The sequence below is a fragment of the Amphiura filiformis genome, chromosome 2 (assembly GCF_039555335.1).
Source record: "Amphiura filiformis chromosome 2, Afil_fr2py, whole genome shotgun sequence".
Taxonomy (NCBI): Eukaryota; Metazoa; Echinodermata; class Ophiuroidea; order Amphilepidida; family Amphiuridae; genus Amphiura; species Amphiura filiformis.
The window spans coordinates 32,090,684-32,108,596 of NC_092629.1; the positions used below are offsets into that span (position 1 = coordinate 32,090,684).

The following is a 17,913-nucleotide window of genomic DNA, read 5'->3' on the forward strand; positions in this document are numbered from 1 at the left end:
AGGCTTCATGAAAACCAAAAAGGTTTGAACCTTCTGCATATATGAATTACCTTGTCTGGAATATGAATTACCTTATATAGAATATCAATTACTTTATATGGAATATCAATTGCCTTATATGGAACTTACCAGCGTTCTGTCAATGGTGTGGAGGTAGTAGGAAACAGGTTTGCCGGTCCATGACACGGAGCCTTTGAGGGGTGATAATTCTACTATTTGTAAAATACTCCCAATATCTGAAATAAATACACAAAAACATATGCACATATCAAATGAAAGCAAAACTTAAAGGTGGGTGGCCCCATTTTATTCAAAGGCACAACTTAAAGGAGAGTGGTTCAATTTTATTTCAAATGAAGGTCCAATTTTTCCATACGGCGCATCGCCCAACATTCTTCTTCCACAAGTTATTTTGCTTCAGCAGTTTGGATATTACGATCACAAATGTATCACAATAGCACAAAGAAAGGTACATAATCCTAGGTGGTACACCCTATGCTACCATGTTGTTTGTAAAATCTTAACAAAACCTAATTCTGGTAGGTAGGCCTGAAACTTTTACTTTTATGAGGACAAAAAACAGATTTTCCCAGATACCAAAATCTCAATTTTGATGAGATAACCCAATTTGAACAAAATGGGGACATAATAATAATCTCCACAACGTTTTTTTCACAAGCACTCAGGAAGCAATTTGTCCTCTATGAGTGACCAGAGAACATGGTGAAGACTGGACTGTCTAATTGTAACCTCTTTTGTTTCAACTAGTAAGAATGTCTTCTATACTTACCGCTGAGGTTTCTGTCGGTGATCACGAAAGTTTAGCGGGCAGAATGCTTTAGGCAGAGACGATTTTAGCGCCCTCTTTCATGTTGGCAAAACGTTCTTTCAGCTACAAAGAAAACACAGAGAATTGCGAGTCAACTCATTGAAACAATACAGACACATGGGACAATTTAGTTGATGCAGGGATTAATGCCAGAAGTGTTACAGTTGTTGTTGGTTGAAGAGATTGGTTGGTATAAGAGACAGATGCATCAACCATTGCTCTCTAATAATGTTAAATTCATATGAGATTAAGAATCAAATATATTTGTCAGATAGTAAGTTTGTGGGTTCAAAATTCCTCAGCCACCATACATCTCGTCAGGAGGGACTACCTAAAAGATTGGATGGACTCCCTGAATAATCGAACAATCATGATATTTCAAATTTCAAAAGGCAGTGCTCCCTCCCCTCTTTATCTCACTGTCTCTCTCCCCCTCTCATTCCTTCTCTCCCCCCTCCTTTCCCTTCTCTCTCCCCGTCGGTCAGTACTCTCTCTCTCACTCCGTCTTTCCCTCTGTTTGTCTCCTGGAGTCCCTCCCTCCTTTCCCTTCTCTCTTCCTATCGGTAGTAAGTAGTCCCTCCTCTCTCTATCCCTCCCCTTTTCTCTCACTCCCTCCCTCCCCCTTTCTTCCCTCTTTCCCACCATTGTCTTTCCGACATTCTCCTTCTTTCACTCTCTCTCTCTCTCTCTCCCTCCCGTATCTTTCCCTCCCTCCCCCAATCCATTCTCAGACGCCCTCTTTTTTCCCGCTCTTCCCAACATTCTCAACATGTCAACATGCTTCTTTATGACAGATAGAAACAAAAGTGCAAATCTCCTTTTTACAGATAGAAACCGAAGTGTAAACCAGTTTCTCTCTTTCCCACATTCTGTCTTTTTTCACTCTTCTCCCTCCCACCACTCCCACACTGTCTTTTTTACAGACAAAAACCGAAGTGCAAACCAGTTCATACTCATACATGTACCTACCCTGTGGTCAACAGCTGGCCCAAATGCAAAGTTATTGACAAAAATTATGCTGCAAAGGAAAGATTCACATAGGAAACAATTAAAATATATACTTTATATAAAAGAGTTTGTATCAATGGGCTCTTCCATTTAAAAACCACACCCCTTGTGGAAGATTTTTAAATTCCAACCAAATTCATCAGTTAATTCAGATCCATGAGTTTCCATCTGTAAAGGTGTGGACAATTTCGACATTCCACATAAAATTGTCAAAGGTGGTCAAATTGTGTAAATCCAACACAATTTCAAAATTTTTCCAGATTGCAGCTGGATTCCAACATAAAACACACACAAAATCCACCTGGATCGACAATACATCTAGTTGGACTGAACTTGAGATAGCAGCAGCAGCATCTTCTACAAAAGGGGTATAGATTTCAAATGGAATAGCCTCATTACATACAAATACTGTAAAAGCGGAAATTTTCGCGGTACATTAATTTTTGCGCCCAACACAGCTACCACGAAAATAAAAACAAGCGAGTATGTTCTTTTAATGTATAGGTCTATGTAAGAAAACTCAAAATCGCAAATTTAAAAACTAGCAATGTAGTTCAAAATCGGCAAAGCGCAAAAAAATACACACGCGAAAATTACCACTTTTACAGTACCGTATTTGTTCCAATAAGCGCCCATACCCCAATAAGCGCCCGTATTTTCAATTTGCTAAAGGGTACCATTGATGTTGAAGTGACTGATATACGTTGATACAGTGAAATAGCTTGAGGATTTGAAGTCATGTGTAAACTTGCAAAAATACATTTACTGCATCAGGAAAGCTACTGGAATGTCTCAGGACCCTACATAACGTAGGTAAATTTACCTCTAATAAACAGCGCTTACAAAAAAATTAGGTAAACCAGGTAAAAAATAATCACCCACCCAAAATGACTTTGTAAAGCACCCTGGGCGCTTATTGGAATGACTACGGTGCATGCACATTTAGCTTGCTTTTATAAAGGCCAAATCTGCAACTTCGCAAATTCATAAAATTACCATGTCACTAGTTTTATGCACTCCTACTGGTATATTCCAGTTGAAACCCCTTTGGAAGACATGACCTTCATCTTCCACACAGGGAGTGTGAATTTCAAATTTCAAGTGGGGTTACCAGAATTTACCATAGGGGGTATATGGATTTCAAACTAGTATAGCCCCATTTTTTTTTCCAAACAATTTTCTTTTAAACACATATTTTACCGACGTTTACATATCAAACATTCTTCCATAGAATAAAGTGATACAGACTATTCACCAAGAGGCAAAGTCCCTGTGCTGAGGGAATTCTTGCATACTCATGAGGGCAAATTGTTTGATCGTGCATGTCCAACAAATCACCCCAACATTGCGTACCTGTGCATGTATGCGAAAGAACGTTGTGTGTCTTTGTGTTTAAGCGAAAGACCGTAAAAGTACCAGGTATGTGCATAGCAGTTTCATATGTCACACTCCGTGGAACTATAGGCCCTCATTCAGAGATGTAAGGGAGGTAATGATCCACTTCCTAAAAATCATGCGAGCCGTTGGCGAGCAGTCGGCTCAAGGCGAGGCGTGCGTAATGGGGTCCATGGGGCAGAGCCCTGGCGAGATTCACCCCTCACCAAATTTGTTTTTTGCTCTTTTTATGACAAATTATCATCATCCAACTCCGGAAATGTAAAAAAAATAAAATAATTTAAACAAAAAATAAAATTCCGGAAGTACATCTCTGCTCATTAACAGATGATGCTGAGACTTTGCCAGTTGGTGAATTGTCTGTATATTACTAATTACTTTATTCACTTACATTTACAAAAATTCATGCTGTCATCAATTTAAAAAAGAAAAATACTAGAATAAAATAGAAACACTTACTTTGCTTCACTTATTTTCTGTTGCATTTCTTTGGTTAAAAAGTCGCCCTTTATCAGATGATACGGACTGTACTCTTTACCATACCAAGCCATCCAACGTTTGAATTCTCTCTCCATTAACTGAGGATAACAAAGATATACCAGGGTTAGAGTTGGGAACAAAATTAACGGGGTCCGACCTCCTTGTTTTTTCAAATTTTAATGTCCAAGAGTCAACCTGACCCCTAAAGCCCCACTGCTTTAAAAAAAAAAAAAGAGCCCAAAAGGATATCTTAAATTGGTCTTGACAAACAATAGAAATGCCTGTTCATTTTATTCACGACCCAGATCGCTTACATTGTTTTTATAAAAAAATAATATTATCCATAGGCACTTGTAAATTGATAAAAAGTAAATAATTTACAAAATAGGCCTATAAATTACAACGCTTTCCAGTAGACCATGGCAAGCCACCTTGCCTGCTGACTCACCGCCATTTTGTTTTTATGTTTTTATATTTTTGTTTCTGTGCTTAACAATTAAGTGGGGAATGGCTTTAAAACTTGTTTAAGCAATACTTTTTGCATTTGCACGTAATAATCATGTACAAGATCATGCCTGTCATTGATATTGAGTTCCGAATACGTCACCCAAACTTGCCCGAAAACCCCTGCCAAATACAGCATGTAGCGCAGTAAATATCATAACACATCAGTTTTCTGGCCAGCGACTTTGGCATATTTTTATTTTAAATCCTTGTTTTGGTATGACCATCCTTCCAATGCTGACACCAAAATGGGGATTGTGGAGTTCTTACCTTAGAGTATTTAGCAGGTACCTCAGCTTTCTCAATGCCAAAGCCAATTTACACGGTGTAGCCGCTGAAATCTGAAGAACCACTTGGCCCACACCTGTAGGAAAACAGATGATTGGATTAAACCATGAGAACTACCTGCCGATTGGCCAAAATGAATATTGTGTCCGATTTTGAACCAATCAAGGAGGGTATTAATAAGATTAATAAAATGCAAGTTTGACCATAAGTAGTTCTAAGCCTAGTCATAATTGGCAATTGAAATGAGCATTTGAAGTTATCAACCAATTAAAAATGCTGTTAGATGACCAATAGTGTCCAGGGGGTTAATATCCTGTTGAGTGTTATCTTTATATAGATACACAAAGGTTCCCAGTTGCAGCATACTTTTATGAGTAGCGGCAAGTGATCGCAAAGTTAGCCCAATTGGGCATCTAAGTTACGGCGTTGGCATCACTGGTGACCACTCACCGGACATCCCACCCTCCTGCCTGTCTTTTATTTAGTTAACCACCACCCCCCCCCCTTACGTACCATAGGATTTCCTAGGATGGGAGGCTATGAAAACTTTTTATGAACAGGCGTGGGAAATATTTCCAAAATCTTTCACAGGGGTAGTGTGGATTTTAAATGGAATAGCCCAATTTCCTGGATGCTATCACAAGATATGAAAAGCAAAATGAATGCTTTTGCTGCCTCCTGCTACAGGATTATGCGAAGTAGTAAACAGGCAGATCATGTCTCAATCACCATCATATATGACACAACCAACACCGAGCTGAGGAATTACCAGCTGAGATTCCTAGGGCATATCCTTTGTCCGTCCGAGGAAGAGCCTGCTAGAAGGTATGTTCTCTACATACCACCTCATGGGAAAAGGTGACCTGGACACCCATGCACCTCCTATTTTACCTACATCCAAAGTGTGCTGGGGTATGATGACGGCACAAACAGATAGCCGCACTTGCCAAAGATTGCTGTGCATGGAGAAATCTTGTGGTCGCCTGCTCCACAGCATCATGATGGAAGTTTTGCACCGGTTGATATGGTTTTAGGTTGATATGGTTTTTAAGTTACAGAACCCCTTGAATGTACCAAGGATAGACACTCACCACTACCGAGATCGATGAACAAATCTGTATCTTTGACGACGACATGTTCCAGCATCTGGGCTACAAGGTCATAGGACGTCTCCCCATATACCTATAAATGGATATAAGTTTACATGTGTAAGGAACTGACTGTGGCGACATCTTGCCTATTGATCCAGAAACATTATATGACAATCATAGTATACTTTTTCATATAAAAACACATACGAACACAGGCGCCGCGCGGAGTTATTGATATCTATCAATGACTTCCATGTGTGCCATAGTGAGGGATTTATGTTGTACAATGACTTTCGCGCGGGAGCATCCTTTGCACAGGAACATTTCAAGCGCACAAAATTAACATATTTGCACATTGTGTGATTTCGCACTGCTATTATTAGAAAGTCTGTTCAATTTTTAATGGGCAAACTGTATATTGTTATTAAAATTGTTTTTTTCAACAAATTTACAAGATTTGGTTTTAAAAGCGGGTTAAAAAGTGACAGTTATAACTTAACATCTTATAAGTAGCCCATGAAAAGAAAACTAGTTTGAGACTTGTGGCTCAAAAATAATTGGGGAATATGAGCATTCGCAAACGTAGCCCCCGAAAGTTAAATTGTTTCTATCTTCTTTCAGGCTATCACAATATATATGAAGAGTTTCATCGCAAAACGTGGTAAATCCATATTTGAGAAAAAGACCAAATTGTGTTTAAAAATAGATGTGACATTTATCGCATTTTGCAAAAATGAAATAACTTACGCACCAGTTTACTGCTGGATATATTGCGAGTTAGTGAAATTATTTTTACGAAATCGCGCCATCTCTCGACAATTTGGAAGTGTTATCTCAATTTTCATATACTTGGTGCTTATCGCGTTTTGCGATGAAACTCTTCATGATATGCGGTTTATCAACTCTGCTTAATAATACAACCACACCCATATTCATTTGTTTTAAACTAAAAAGAGCAGGTACATGGTAATTGTGTGTATATGTCACAGGTGTCATTAAACATTGTTTGGCTTATAGTTGGCGAAAAAATAACATTGTGTATTGATATAGAATGGCATGCCATGTGCACACAGTTGGGGAACACACTTGCGCTAGTTCCGCCTTGCGTATTGCGTGGCTGGCGCACACTTATGCGAATCTACACAAGTGTAAGCTGGGACTTTATTGATGCATGCAGTAACCGAATAATTTTTGCCAATTTATAAGCCAAACACACTTTACCTCTGGACGAGACCTACCTCTGGTGAGAATGGTTCGTATGCGTTAAGTTTGTCTGGGTCGTCTATAGCGTGGCTGTAAACCTGCTGCATGATGTGCTTCAGGTGGTCGGGTGTGGCTCGGGTCTTGGGCCGGTTGACTGATGTCCCCTTCCACTGAAAATAAAAGCAACAAAGGACGGTACATAGTAGGTGATCTACAAATTGAATATGTGTGCTCTTTAGTGAGGGCAAAACATCACAGATACACTTGCGTATCTGTAACAAGTGTAATTTGTGTCCAATACCAATAATTGGAATTCTGCCTTCTGAACAATAACTTCTAAAGCAGGGAGTTCTTAATAGGCAGCTCACAGGCAGATCCGGCCTGCCAGCTAATAGCGGCCAGCCCTTGAGCAGCCTAAGAGTGTACAGTAAACAGTGTATGCCTTCAAACAAAGATCTTTTTGATCTGTTTGGCCCTCCATAGCCTGCGAGCAAGTATTTGACAACCCGTGTTGACTTTGTTTCACTTGGAGGTTATGCCAGTTAAAAATCCATCCACCTAAATGAAATCTACACCTTCTGACTGAGTGAGTGATTAAAGTCATGTCTTCCATAGGGGGTGTATGGATTTCAACTGGAATAGCCATTTGATAACTTACCATACTCTTGATGGCGTCAATGGCTCGGTTGTACTTCTCACATAGCGTACTCATGCTTTCATAACTGCAATAACAAAATGGAAAAAAAAATGGGTTTTTAATTAAATTCTCACTTTTATCACTGAGGTAGGCCTACATGTATTTTATCATCGCGTAAAAAGAACCAGTTCACTCCATGGCAATGCGATGCTATGCAGATTGAGGTACCGTACACCCCGGCCGTACACCTGAGATGACGACATGCGGACTTGCAATCAGTGTTGGAGGACTCGGGACTCGGACTCGGACTCGAGTCCGGACTCGAGTCCTTTTTTCAAGGACTCGGACTTGGACTCGGGAGCTAAGGACTTGGACTCGGACTCGGACTCGGACCCCAAGGACTCGGGGACTCGGCTCCGAGTCCTCCTCGAGTCCGGCAAAATAGGGTCTTTTTAGGTCTTTTATTTTTGTTCATTGTAAACTTCCACTTGATCAATGATCACATCACATGATTAATCTATAAGTAATTTTGCATGCAAATAAATTCAGTTTGTAAATAAATGTACAACCAAAAAGCAAGATTGTTTTCAGTTATAGGCCTATCTTTAATTGGTTAAATGGATTTTAATCATGATCGTTTGTTTTGATATGACTGCTTTGTTAGATGCAAATCTAGAATGTATATGGTCATTTTCACGGTAAAGGGTGTAACTTTGGATTTTTAACATTTTAATCGGTAGTGTTCTAATAAAGCCACAGAATTCCATAATTTTTGGCCACATAAGTCATCTAGTTAGCAGCTACCTTGGGTAGCATAATCAGCTTTGGGAGTTACTGCGTTCAGTTTTAGCAGGCTTAAATGTACTTAATATTGCCATTTTGAAAAACTATAAAAAACAGTAACATTTTTGTAAAACCCTGTGTTTTCTTCAGTTAGTTCATGGATAATTTTTCTTATCCTGAAAGTACAGTCATATGTTCAATAAACACTGCCACATTAGATTTAATTGTGAACGGCCCTGTATTTTTGAGAACCGGACTTCGATATTTATCGTTTCGAGGCTTCATTTTCCGTTAACAATTGTTAACAAACTTTGTGGGTGTAGCTTTGGTTCATAATTCTTGGTTATTTCTTCACTTCTTCTTGATTCATAACAGTTGTTATCTTAACTTGAAATGGGTAACAAAAATTAGCGATTTGCAAGCTTTTAAAATTTTTATAAAATCTTGACTTCAAATAGCCGTTTTTCCGTTAACTTTTTTTAAGCTTCCGAAACAAACTGTTCAGCAAGCTTGTGCAAATATAAATAAAAGAGCTCATCCAATCTATTTATTAAAATGTAGCAAACTAGATCCTCAAGTCACATGTTTTTTAAATCGTGGAGATATATATCACCGTTTGAAAATGGGACCCAATACAAACTTTCCGTTAACAATTGAAGCCTCCGAAACAAATGAAGCCTCCGAAACAACAGTAAACTTAATTATCATCTATGCATATCTAAATTGGTGTGTTTCATACTGATATCTGCATTGTAATTATTACTTGATATGTGCAGAATGTCATAAATTAAAAAAACAATTGACATTATGGTTAATGTTTGAAAAATATACTGATACCTTAAAAAGCCTGTTTCGGAGGCTTCACATGCAAAAAACACCATACTTAACAAATGGGTGAAAAAATTAATGTGTGATAAATCTACAATATCTGCCGCATAGAATCATTGATTCAATACACACAAGAAAATAACAGCTTAGATGATCCCAACACTGTTGTTTTCAAAAACTACTTCTGCAATGTTTAACAATTGTTAACATGAAGCCTCCGAAACAAAAAAAATGACTTGCTGTGATAATTTAATTTTTGTCACAACTGAAATTCAATACTTAGAAGCAAAGCATGAAAATTGGTAATTGTGATGTTTTTTACCTATTTTTTTATGTCAACTTGTAGTAGTTAGCTAAATATTTTACTTTTATGATCACCTGTGTTGTTAACTGAAGCCTCCGAAACACAAATCGCTTGAATTGCCAATTCTAAAAAATAACTCCAATTTCTGTGAAACTTGGCTGGGAGGTTCCTTTCATCAAGTAGTATTTGTACATGAAGTTAGACATTCAAATTATTTTAGGAACCCAATTAAAACTTAAAAAATATGTTTAAGGTTTGGAAATTTCCATTGTAAATGACACTTGATGTTAAAAATTTTCAAAACTGCAATTACAAACATAGCAAAACATGGTATAAAATTTAACTTATATCTGTTGACTTACTTTGGAATGGTATTTCACATGTATTCCAGCTTTCATGTCATAATTTTCTGAGGTTATGTAAAATACATTTTTTCTTAGATTTTAACCAAAATGTTATGCAAATGTCAAATTTTTATTAGAAATCAAAAGGTTTAAGCCTTGAAACATTATTTTACTTGAAATTAAGTTGCTTCTATGCATGATTTCAGTAAACAGAAACATATTTAAGTGGTTTGAAATTTTGACCCTAAAAATCAAAAGTTACACCCTTTACCGTGAAAATGACCATATATGAATAATAATACCTTGGGGCACTCAAGTTAAATTTTGGTAGGTGTGTGTGTCCGGTGCCAAACTTTGGGAGCTAAGAACTGATTTGGGGGAAAAATAGGGGCTTGATGAACTGAAATTTCAACATTTTTGTGGAGGTCTGTGAACTAAAATTGGGCGAAATTATAGGCTTTGGAGCTAACAAATTCAAAATGTTTCCAAATTTGAGCTGAAGAGCTACAATTTTCAGAGTGTTAGGCTTAATGAACTGGAGCATGATGCAAATCGGGATCTTAAGGAACTGCAGGAGAGTCTGGAAAAGGGACTCTTGACCGCCGCACATACCCGTACCACCTTTACACAGTGGCGTAGCGTCATGGGGGCACGGGGTCGATGGCAACATTTAGAAAATCCCATAGTAAAAGTGCCAAAAAAAATGGCTTGCCCCCCCCTCCATCAGACCGGTGCCCGGCCCCCTCCTCAATATGATGACCCACGCCACGCCACTGCCTGTACATGTTAGTCCCTCACCCCCGGAATAATACTGCATAGGCCTACAGCCAGATCCAACACCCCTTCGTTTGGCACCTGAAGTTTGGTAGTGACGTCATATTGCATCTTTTGCCTCTTTAAAACACAAGCCTAATAAGTTAACTGTGAGTCTGTGATACTCTGTTTCCAAGGTATGCTATCTAAGGGGCTGAGCAAAAATTGTGAGCATGGGGTAAGGGAAAATTGGGGTAAGAATTTTTCTGGCGGGTGGAACTAATATTTGGCAAACCGAGAGGGGGAACAAATAATTTTTGGCACATATGGGGCACCTTTCAAAGAAAACGCTCTAAAACGCTTATAGAAAACAGTACAGAAACGTTTACATGCAAATTTTCCTGCTCGCTGCGCTCGCATTATATATCTAAACCATTTAAGGTTTGTAAATTAGGATCTCAAAAAATGGCATGTGCCATGGGGGTGCAAAGATTTATGGCAGGCCGGGGAAGCAATTTTTGGCAGGGCGAGAGGGGATAAGTATTTTTTTGCTAATTCATCCCTCCCCAGGCTCTGCATAATTATTGCACAGCCCCAAAACAATTCTAGGCATGCTAGGTGGGACAAGCAAATTATGTATTTACAAGAAAATAATATAGAACTAAAATTCTGGTTAAGTATAGGCCTATGTTGATAAAGTATTGGTGAAAACCCCGATGCTTGAATTTGATACATAAGGACTCGGACTCGGACTCGGACTCGAACATTGAGGACTCGGACTCGGACTCGGACTCGGACATCAGAAATTGGCAGGGACTCGGACTCGGACTTGGACTCGGACACCAAGGACTCGGACTCAGACTCGGACTCGGATGACGAGGACTCGACTACAACACTGCTTGCAATGCGCAGTAACGATGCTCGCTAAACGATGTGCGCATCGGCCTGAGGCGTACTGACGTCAAATGACGACATCTCTGGTGTCTGGAGGTCAATCAGAATCCCAAACCGACAAAGAATGCGAAAGAAAGCTGGTAAATAGTAATAGCTAAATTTATACACCTTGAAGTGAGCCCTCTGTTGATCAAGATGGAGATTACAGACTGTATGACCCCATTTTCACCTCCACCCCCCTTTCTTTAGTTCAGGGTTCTATTACAATCACAATGAGTTCATCAGAAATCAGAGAATATCAACTTGGAAACACTACTTTTTTCACAAAACTAATTGTTTTCTTCATTTTTAATAAGAATTTTCCCTAAAAAAATCAGCACTTCATTTATAACCCATAAATATTCCAACCCTGTGCATGGTTTGGCCGCAAAGTAGCCACTCATTCACCACTACGGAATATTATGTCGCATGAAAATACCGGTCCATCAAAATATTCATTGTCTAAACTAGAGTGAGACAGGCAATCTATTAATAGCAGGAGAGGAAATACCTCATAGGGAAGTGGGGACAACTCAAAACATTTATGCCCTGGCTCAAGTACAAGTTCAACTTAAAATTTCACTGGTCGTTTATTTTCATGAAAGCACTCAATATAGGGTCTGTCCTTTAACAGTGGAAGATGACCCCCAAAAGTCCTTTACTAGGTATTAGGTTCTAGCATGCCATGGTCACTGGTTCAAAGCCAGTGTTATAAACTGGGCAGATCATGTGATCAGAAACCACAGTGGCTATGGGGGCATGGGAATACACTTGCCACTCAGTGGCCCTCAATTTCATGAAAATTCCATTAAGGGCTGGGGTATGAGCGTTTGGACAGTATTTATTGTGGGACATTAGAGCACATCAGACATGTCAATTGCATTCTGAATACGAAGAATGTCATTCTGATATCAAATAATTTTGATTTTTGAAATTGCAATGTAACACATTTTATGGCAAATCATTAAAAATTGATATTTTTGATATTTAACAGTACTCAGTAAAATTTATAAATCTGATGATTTATACTTAAAGTGTATGTAGGTGGGATGAAAAGCCGACGATCAATTGAAAATTTTGACCTTTCAGTATTGAAGATATGGATTTTTTTCCCAAAACACCCAAAAAAATTAGGTCTATTTGGGAAAAAAATCCATATCTTCAATATGAAAGGTCAAAATTTTCAATTGACCGTCGGCTTTTCCTCCCTGCTACATACACTTTAAGAATATGTCATTAGATTTATATAATTTACTTCGAGGACTGTTATATATCAAAATTTGAAAAATATCAAATTTTTATAATTTGTCGTAAAATGTATTATATTGTGATTTTCAAAAAATGAAAATTATTTGATATCAGAAAGACATGCTTCAGTATTCAGAATGCAATTCGATAGGTCTGAGGTGCTCTCATGTCCCACAAAAAATACTGTCAAAAGCATAATAAACGCTCATTTTAGATCCCTTAAGAAAGGTGTATGTTTTAAAATCTTTCTCGAAAAAATGCCAATTTTCCATTGTTTTTTAGCCAGATTTGTGAAGATTTTCCAAAAATGTGTATAATTTTGGTTTGTTTTTAAAATCATATTTGGTTTAAAGTTTGGTAGTTTTCCAGAATCCCAACCACACACCCCACCCAATCAGTCGCTATGGGGGCATGGGAGTACACTTGCCACTCAGTGGCCCTCAATTTCATGAAAATTCCATTAAGAAAGGTGTATGTTTTAAAATCTTTCTCGAAAAAATGCCAATTTTCCATTGTTTTTTAGCCAGATTTGTGAAGATTTTCCAAAAATGTGTATAATTTTGGTTTGTTTTTAAAATCATATTTGGTTTAAAGTTTGGTAGTTTTCCAGAATCCCAACCACACACCCCACCCAATCCAAAGATGGGACCCCCCCCCCCCCGGATGCTGAACATCCACCTGTTGTGTGACAAAAAGGAGTTGGGAATGGAACCACATGTCCAACCCACACCTTTAAAAAATATAGACAGTCTAGCATTCTAGACTGCGGTATGACATTTTAATCAAGGATTTCCTTCAAAATAATCGGTAAATACAAGCATTAATTTTGCAAACAAAAAAAGTTTTGTCGGCCTAACATTACTAGTACAGTGTGTGACCCGAAACTGCAATGTCACGTGGCGTTTAGCAATGACACATACGCAGAAGGGGAAATTAACAACATGATTTCAATTTCAAAGTTAAAAATAACTTGGCACATTACACATACTACCCTTGGTTATGATTATATTGAGTTATTTTTAACTCTCGTCTGAAGTCAATCTTTTTTGCCAAGTGCATGTAAATTTCTTATCCACGTATAAATAGAGTTTGTAAGCATTTTAAAAACCAAATCCTATTCTGAATTCCGCCCGACCCAAACTCCCATGGCCCCCCAAAAAAAAAAATAAATAAAATGGTATGTCTCTAGCCTAATACTGTGTTTTGTTACTTTTGTAAGCCTGGAGAATTCGAAAAATGTAGAATCTTAAAGCTCTTTCCAGGGACGTTTTGGAATTTGGAGGGAAATTTTGCATCCTGATGAAAGAAATACAAAAATGAGAAATTAAGACTTCTAAAATGCTATTTGAAGTGAAATTTTCCCAGATAATTTTCCCGCTCTGGTGCTTTGCCTCTTATTATTAATGTAGTTACGGTATATTGATGTTATTATTGTAGTATTTCCTTGTTGTTTTCCGGTCCCGTTTCCATGGTTGCTCCTCTAAAATTGGGTGTGTCAAACACACATTCTTAACCCAGATCCAATGAAGAGCAGCTACAAACATACTAGGAAGTCCATTTACCAATTCAACTTTGCACCATTTCCCTTCAAGTGCAAACCCGAAATAGGAACTTGGGTAACTTCCTCTTCGGTAGTTAATAAGTTTTGTCAATGACAACTGAAAAACAAAACATTGACTAAAATCTTGTTTTTCGCCATGACTCGGCTATTTATCTGTGAACTGCCCAGAATCACTAGGATCCACAAGATACTCATCTAATCAGAGGCACAGTTCTTTAACCCCAATACATTTGCACATTCATTGAATGACCGTTGAAAATTTGGGTACAAAAACTCATACTCCTGGTCTTTGTAAAATTCACATGAACCAGGACACAGGAGCAATTTTCTAAAACAAATTGCTCCTGGTTCCAATTTTGCACTTGATGCAGTAGTGCTGATGGTAGGCTGTTTATATGCAGAAAAGGAATATACCATTTGAAAATTGCTCCTGTTTCTTCAGAAATTGCTCCTGTTTCTTCAGAAATTGCTCCTGGTCCTTGTAATATCCCAGTGAACCAGGAGCAATGCTCAAAAAGAAATGGCTCCTGGTTCCAGTCCGCTTATTTCAAGGCTCTTTACTTCAGCCAGCGACCCAGCACTGCTAATATAATTTCTTAAAATCATCAACCACCTGTAACAAGATACAGTGGCGTCATCATATTGGTGCACAAGCCGTTTTTCTGCAATATTCCTATGGGATTTTTTTAAAGTTCAGATCAATTGGGGGCACATGCCAGCTATGACGCTACGCCATTGACAAGATACTTATTTTTACTCGCTTGCTTCTATATGATGATACTCTCCGAGACATCTCCTTTAGCATCACATCTACTCCACAGTCCACAAAAAGTCACGTCTGCTGTCATTTCTCACAACTTCCACTTTATCACGTTCTATGCTATCCTCATATTTGTGTGTTTTTACATCATTTTACGAGAAAGATTTACTCAATTTTTACTCATAAAACAATAGAAAAAAACACACGGATAACAAGATACATATTTTTACTCGCTTTCCAAGACATCTCCATCAGCATCACATCTCCTCCACACAAATACAAGTCTGCTGTCATTTCTCACAACTTCCACTTGTAGTTGTCACGTTCTATACTATCCTCATTTGTGTGTTTTTACATCGTTTTACGAGAAAGATTTACTCAATTTTTCTCGTAAAACAAGTGAAGACATAACAGGATTGGGCAGGATAGAACACAGACAAGTCAACCATTGAACTTCAGCACGACCACGATTTACATCATACATGTCACACGTGAAATAAAATCGCAACAAAAAATAAGACAAGTATGAGATTTTCAGTCTAGTCTAGTACTAAACAATCATCGCTACTAGCCGCACGGGATTAAGGTCGCTTGCGCTCTAGTCTCTGGAGTGGGCTACTCTTTCCAGGAAATGTGATAATACATCAAGGAAGTTTAGGATATGAACCTCTACTTGTAGGCTGTTCTTCTGCCACATTGGCCTTGGTGTCACCATGTACGTAGCCACTAGCTACTACGATAGTAGAGAGACATTAATTTTCAAGTTTCATATACCAACTAGGATATTAAATGGGCTGTTCCATTTAAAATCCATACCACCCCTGTGGAAGATTTAGCTAAAGTCTTCCACAGAGGGAGCATGAGTTTTGAATACAATAAACAATTGGGTATCTTCCATTTGAAAAACTCACTCCAGTTGTGTGATATAGGTACATGTAAAGCCATAATACAGGGGGAGTATGGGTTACAAAATGATTAACCCTAACCAGTTACATTTGAAAAACATACTCCCACTGTGGAAGATATTTCCAAAATCTTACACAGGGGTAGTGTGGGTTTCAACTGGAATAGCCAAAAATTTACCCTCGATAGGATGTTTTCGCTTGCATTGCGTTACAATGTGAGCACATTTTCAACAACATGATTTTGCAAATTTGAGAGATCTGTAGTAACTTTATTGCAGGGTTTTTTTTTCATTGTTGAAATATCCTGGAAAACAAGTCTGTTGAAACACAGATCTCTTTCCAGGATCTGTGGTTCAGCTCTTGAAATAATGCAATATTTTCTGCAAAAATATACAATGTATCTATGGCGTTGCCTCTGGGATCATGGGTGTTGATTATATCTCTTTGCAAACAATCATGGACGTTAAGTAATTTTCAGCCATTCCCTATACATATTACACAATGTACATGTATACAGTACATGTACATGGCTCAAAATAAGCTAAGGTGTCATAAAAGTGTAACACACAATTATTTTTCCAGCTCTTTTCTTTTGGTCTCCAACCAGGTTTAAATTATAGTATGCACATATATCGTTCATAATACACTAAAAGAAAGATAAGTTATAGACCATTTACTTCACAAATTTAATTTGCTAGCCCTTGCGTACGACGTTATATTTGACAGACACAATTTTGATGATTTTCTGCAATCAAATAAAAATTTATAAAGTATTACATAAGGTATTTTGTGGTTATTTAGGTGTAGGACCTACAGCAACTGATTGTGGAAAAAAATGTGTCCAAATATTACAATAAGGAGGATAAATTGTTATAAATAAAATATGTGTGTCTGTCAAGCCATAACATACATAAGATGTCTGTCAAATGTAACATACAGAATAATAATTTGGCAAAAACAGTAGTTCAAGATGGGAAATTGAATAAAGATCACATGCAGTTTATAAATCACATGTTTTAAAACACTTTTATAAACTCTAAACTATCATCATAATGTGAACATCAAGTGATTTTTAATTTTTTTAAGCGTATTAAGTATGTTACTTTTGACAGACACATACAAATCTTGCGTATGTTACTTAGTACAAATGTTTGACAGACAACACTTAACAATGGATTGTGTCATCAAAAAGCTTCTCCTCACAAAGTGATAGTGCCACAAAGCTAGGTGGAGCTAAATGCTATGTCATGTAGCATAATTAGCTGTATCACCCTAGTTTAGCAGGAATTACAGCACCGTCTTGCGTATGTTACTATTTGACAGACATTTCAAGAAAAATTTAAAATTGTTATATGTTCAAAAAGATGGCAGCCACTTACAAATTGATTATAATATGGAGAAATGAAGTTATTTACAATAGATTTACCCTTTAGTTTATGCTTCAAGTCTTTGTTTATAAAAAACTGAGGGACTTCAAAATCAATCAAAAGTTTGACAGACAATAGTAACATACGCAAGGCAAACTTTTAAATCCTTTTTTTGATCTGTTAACTTATAATTCATAATGCCTCTTTCTGTTTTTTTGATTGGTTTACTGCACCATTTTGGGAAACAGGTCACATGAATTTCTATAAGGATCCATAAAAAAAATTAAAAGCTGTTGAAAAATGGCGTCTCTTGGCATGTTACAAATAAAAGTGTAAAAATAGGCATTTTTACAGCTATTTTTATTTTTTTTATTATTTAGAGTGAAAGGATTTTACTTAAATTGTGTATGCTATGTCTTTACTACCTAAACTTGCCACTAAACTAGCAAATATTCCATTTCTATAATTATTATTTTTAAAAAAAGATGTCAAAATATATGGCTATAATATGACACCTTAGCATATTTTGAGCCACATTCAGCCTGTTTCTACTGAGCAAACGAATGCGGGTGAATGCGAGTGAATTCGGGGTGATGCGAGCCTTTGCGAGGGAATCGAGGTAACGGCCCCAGCAGAAACAATACGGGTGAAGGCGAATGTGCGGTGATGCGAGTGAATCCGTCAACCACCTT

General features: G+C 37.6%; 1 protein-coding gene across 1 annotated transcript in view; it reads right to left on the bottom strand.

Moving 5' to 3' along the window:
- LOC140171488 (uncharacterized) overlaps window positions 1–17,913 on the bottom strand; it is a 43,651-nt gene that overhangs the window by 13,232 nt on the left and 12,506 nt on the right. The window contains 11 exon segments of the mRNA XM_072194760.1: window positions 130–236; window positions 791–812; window positions 814–840; window positions 842–892; window positions 1,799–1,847; window positions 3,692–3,810; window positions 4,487–4,527; window positions 4,530–4,580; window positions 5,596–5,686; window positions 6,834–6,968; window positions 7,457–7,520. Of these exon segments, the coding sequence (XP_072050861.1) occupies window positions 130–236; window positions 791–812; window positions 814–840; window positions 842–892; window positions 1,799–1,847; window positions 3,692–3,810; window positions 4,487–4,527; window positions 4,530–4,580; window positions 5,596–5,686; window positions 6,834–6,968; window positions 7,457–7,520 (757 nt within the window).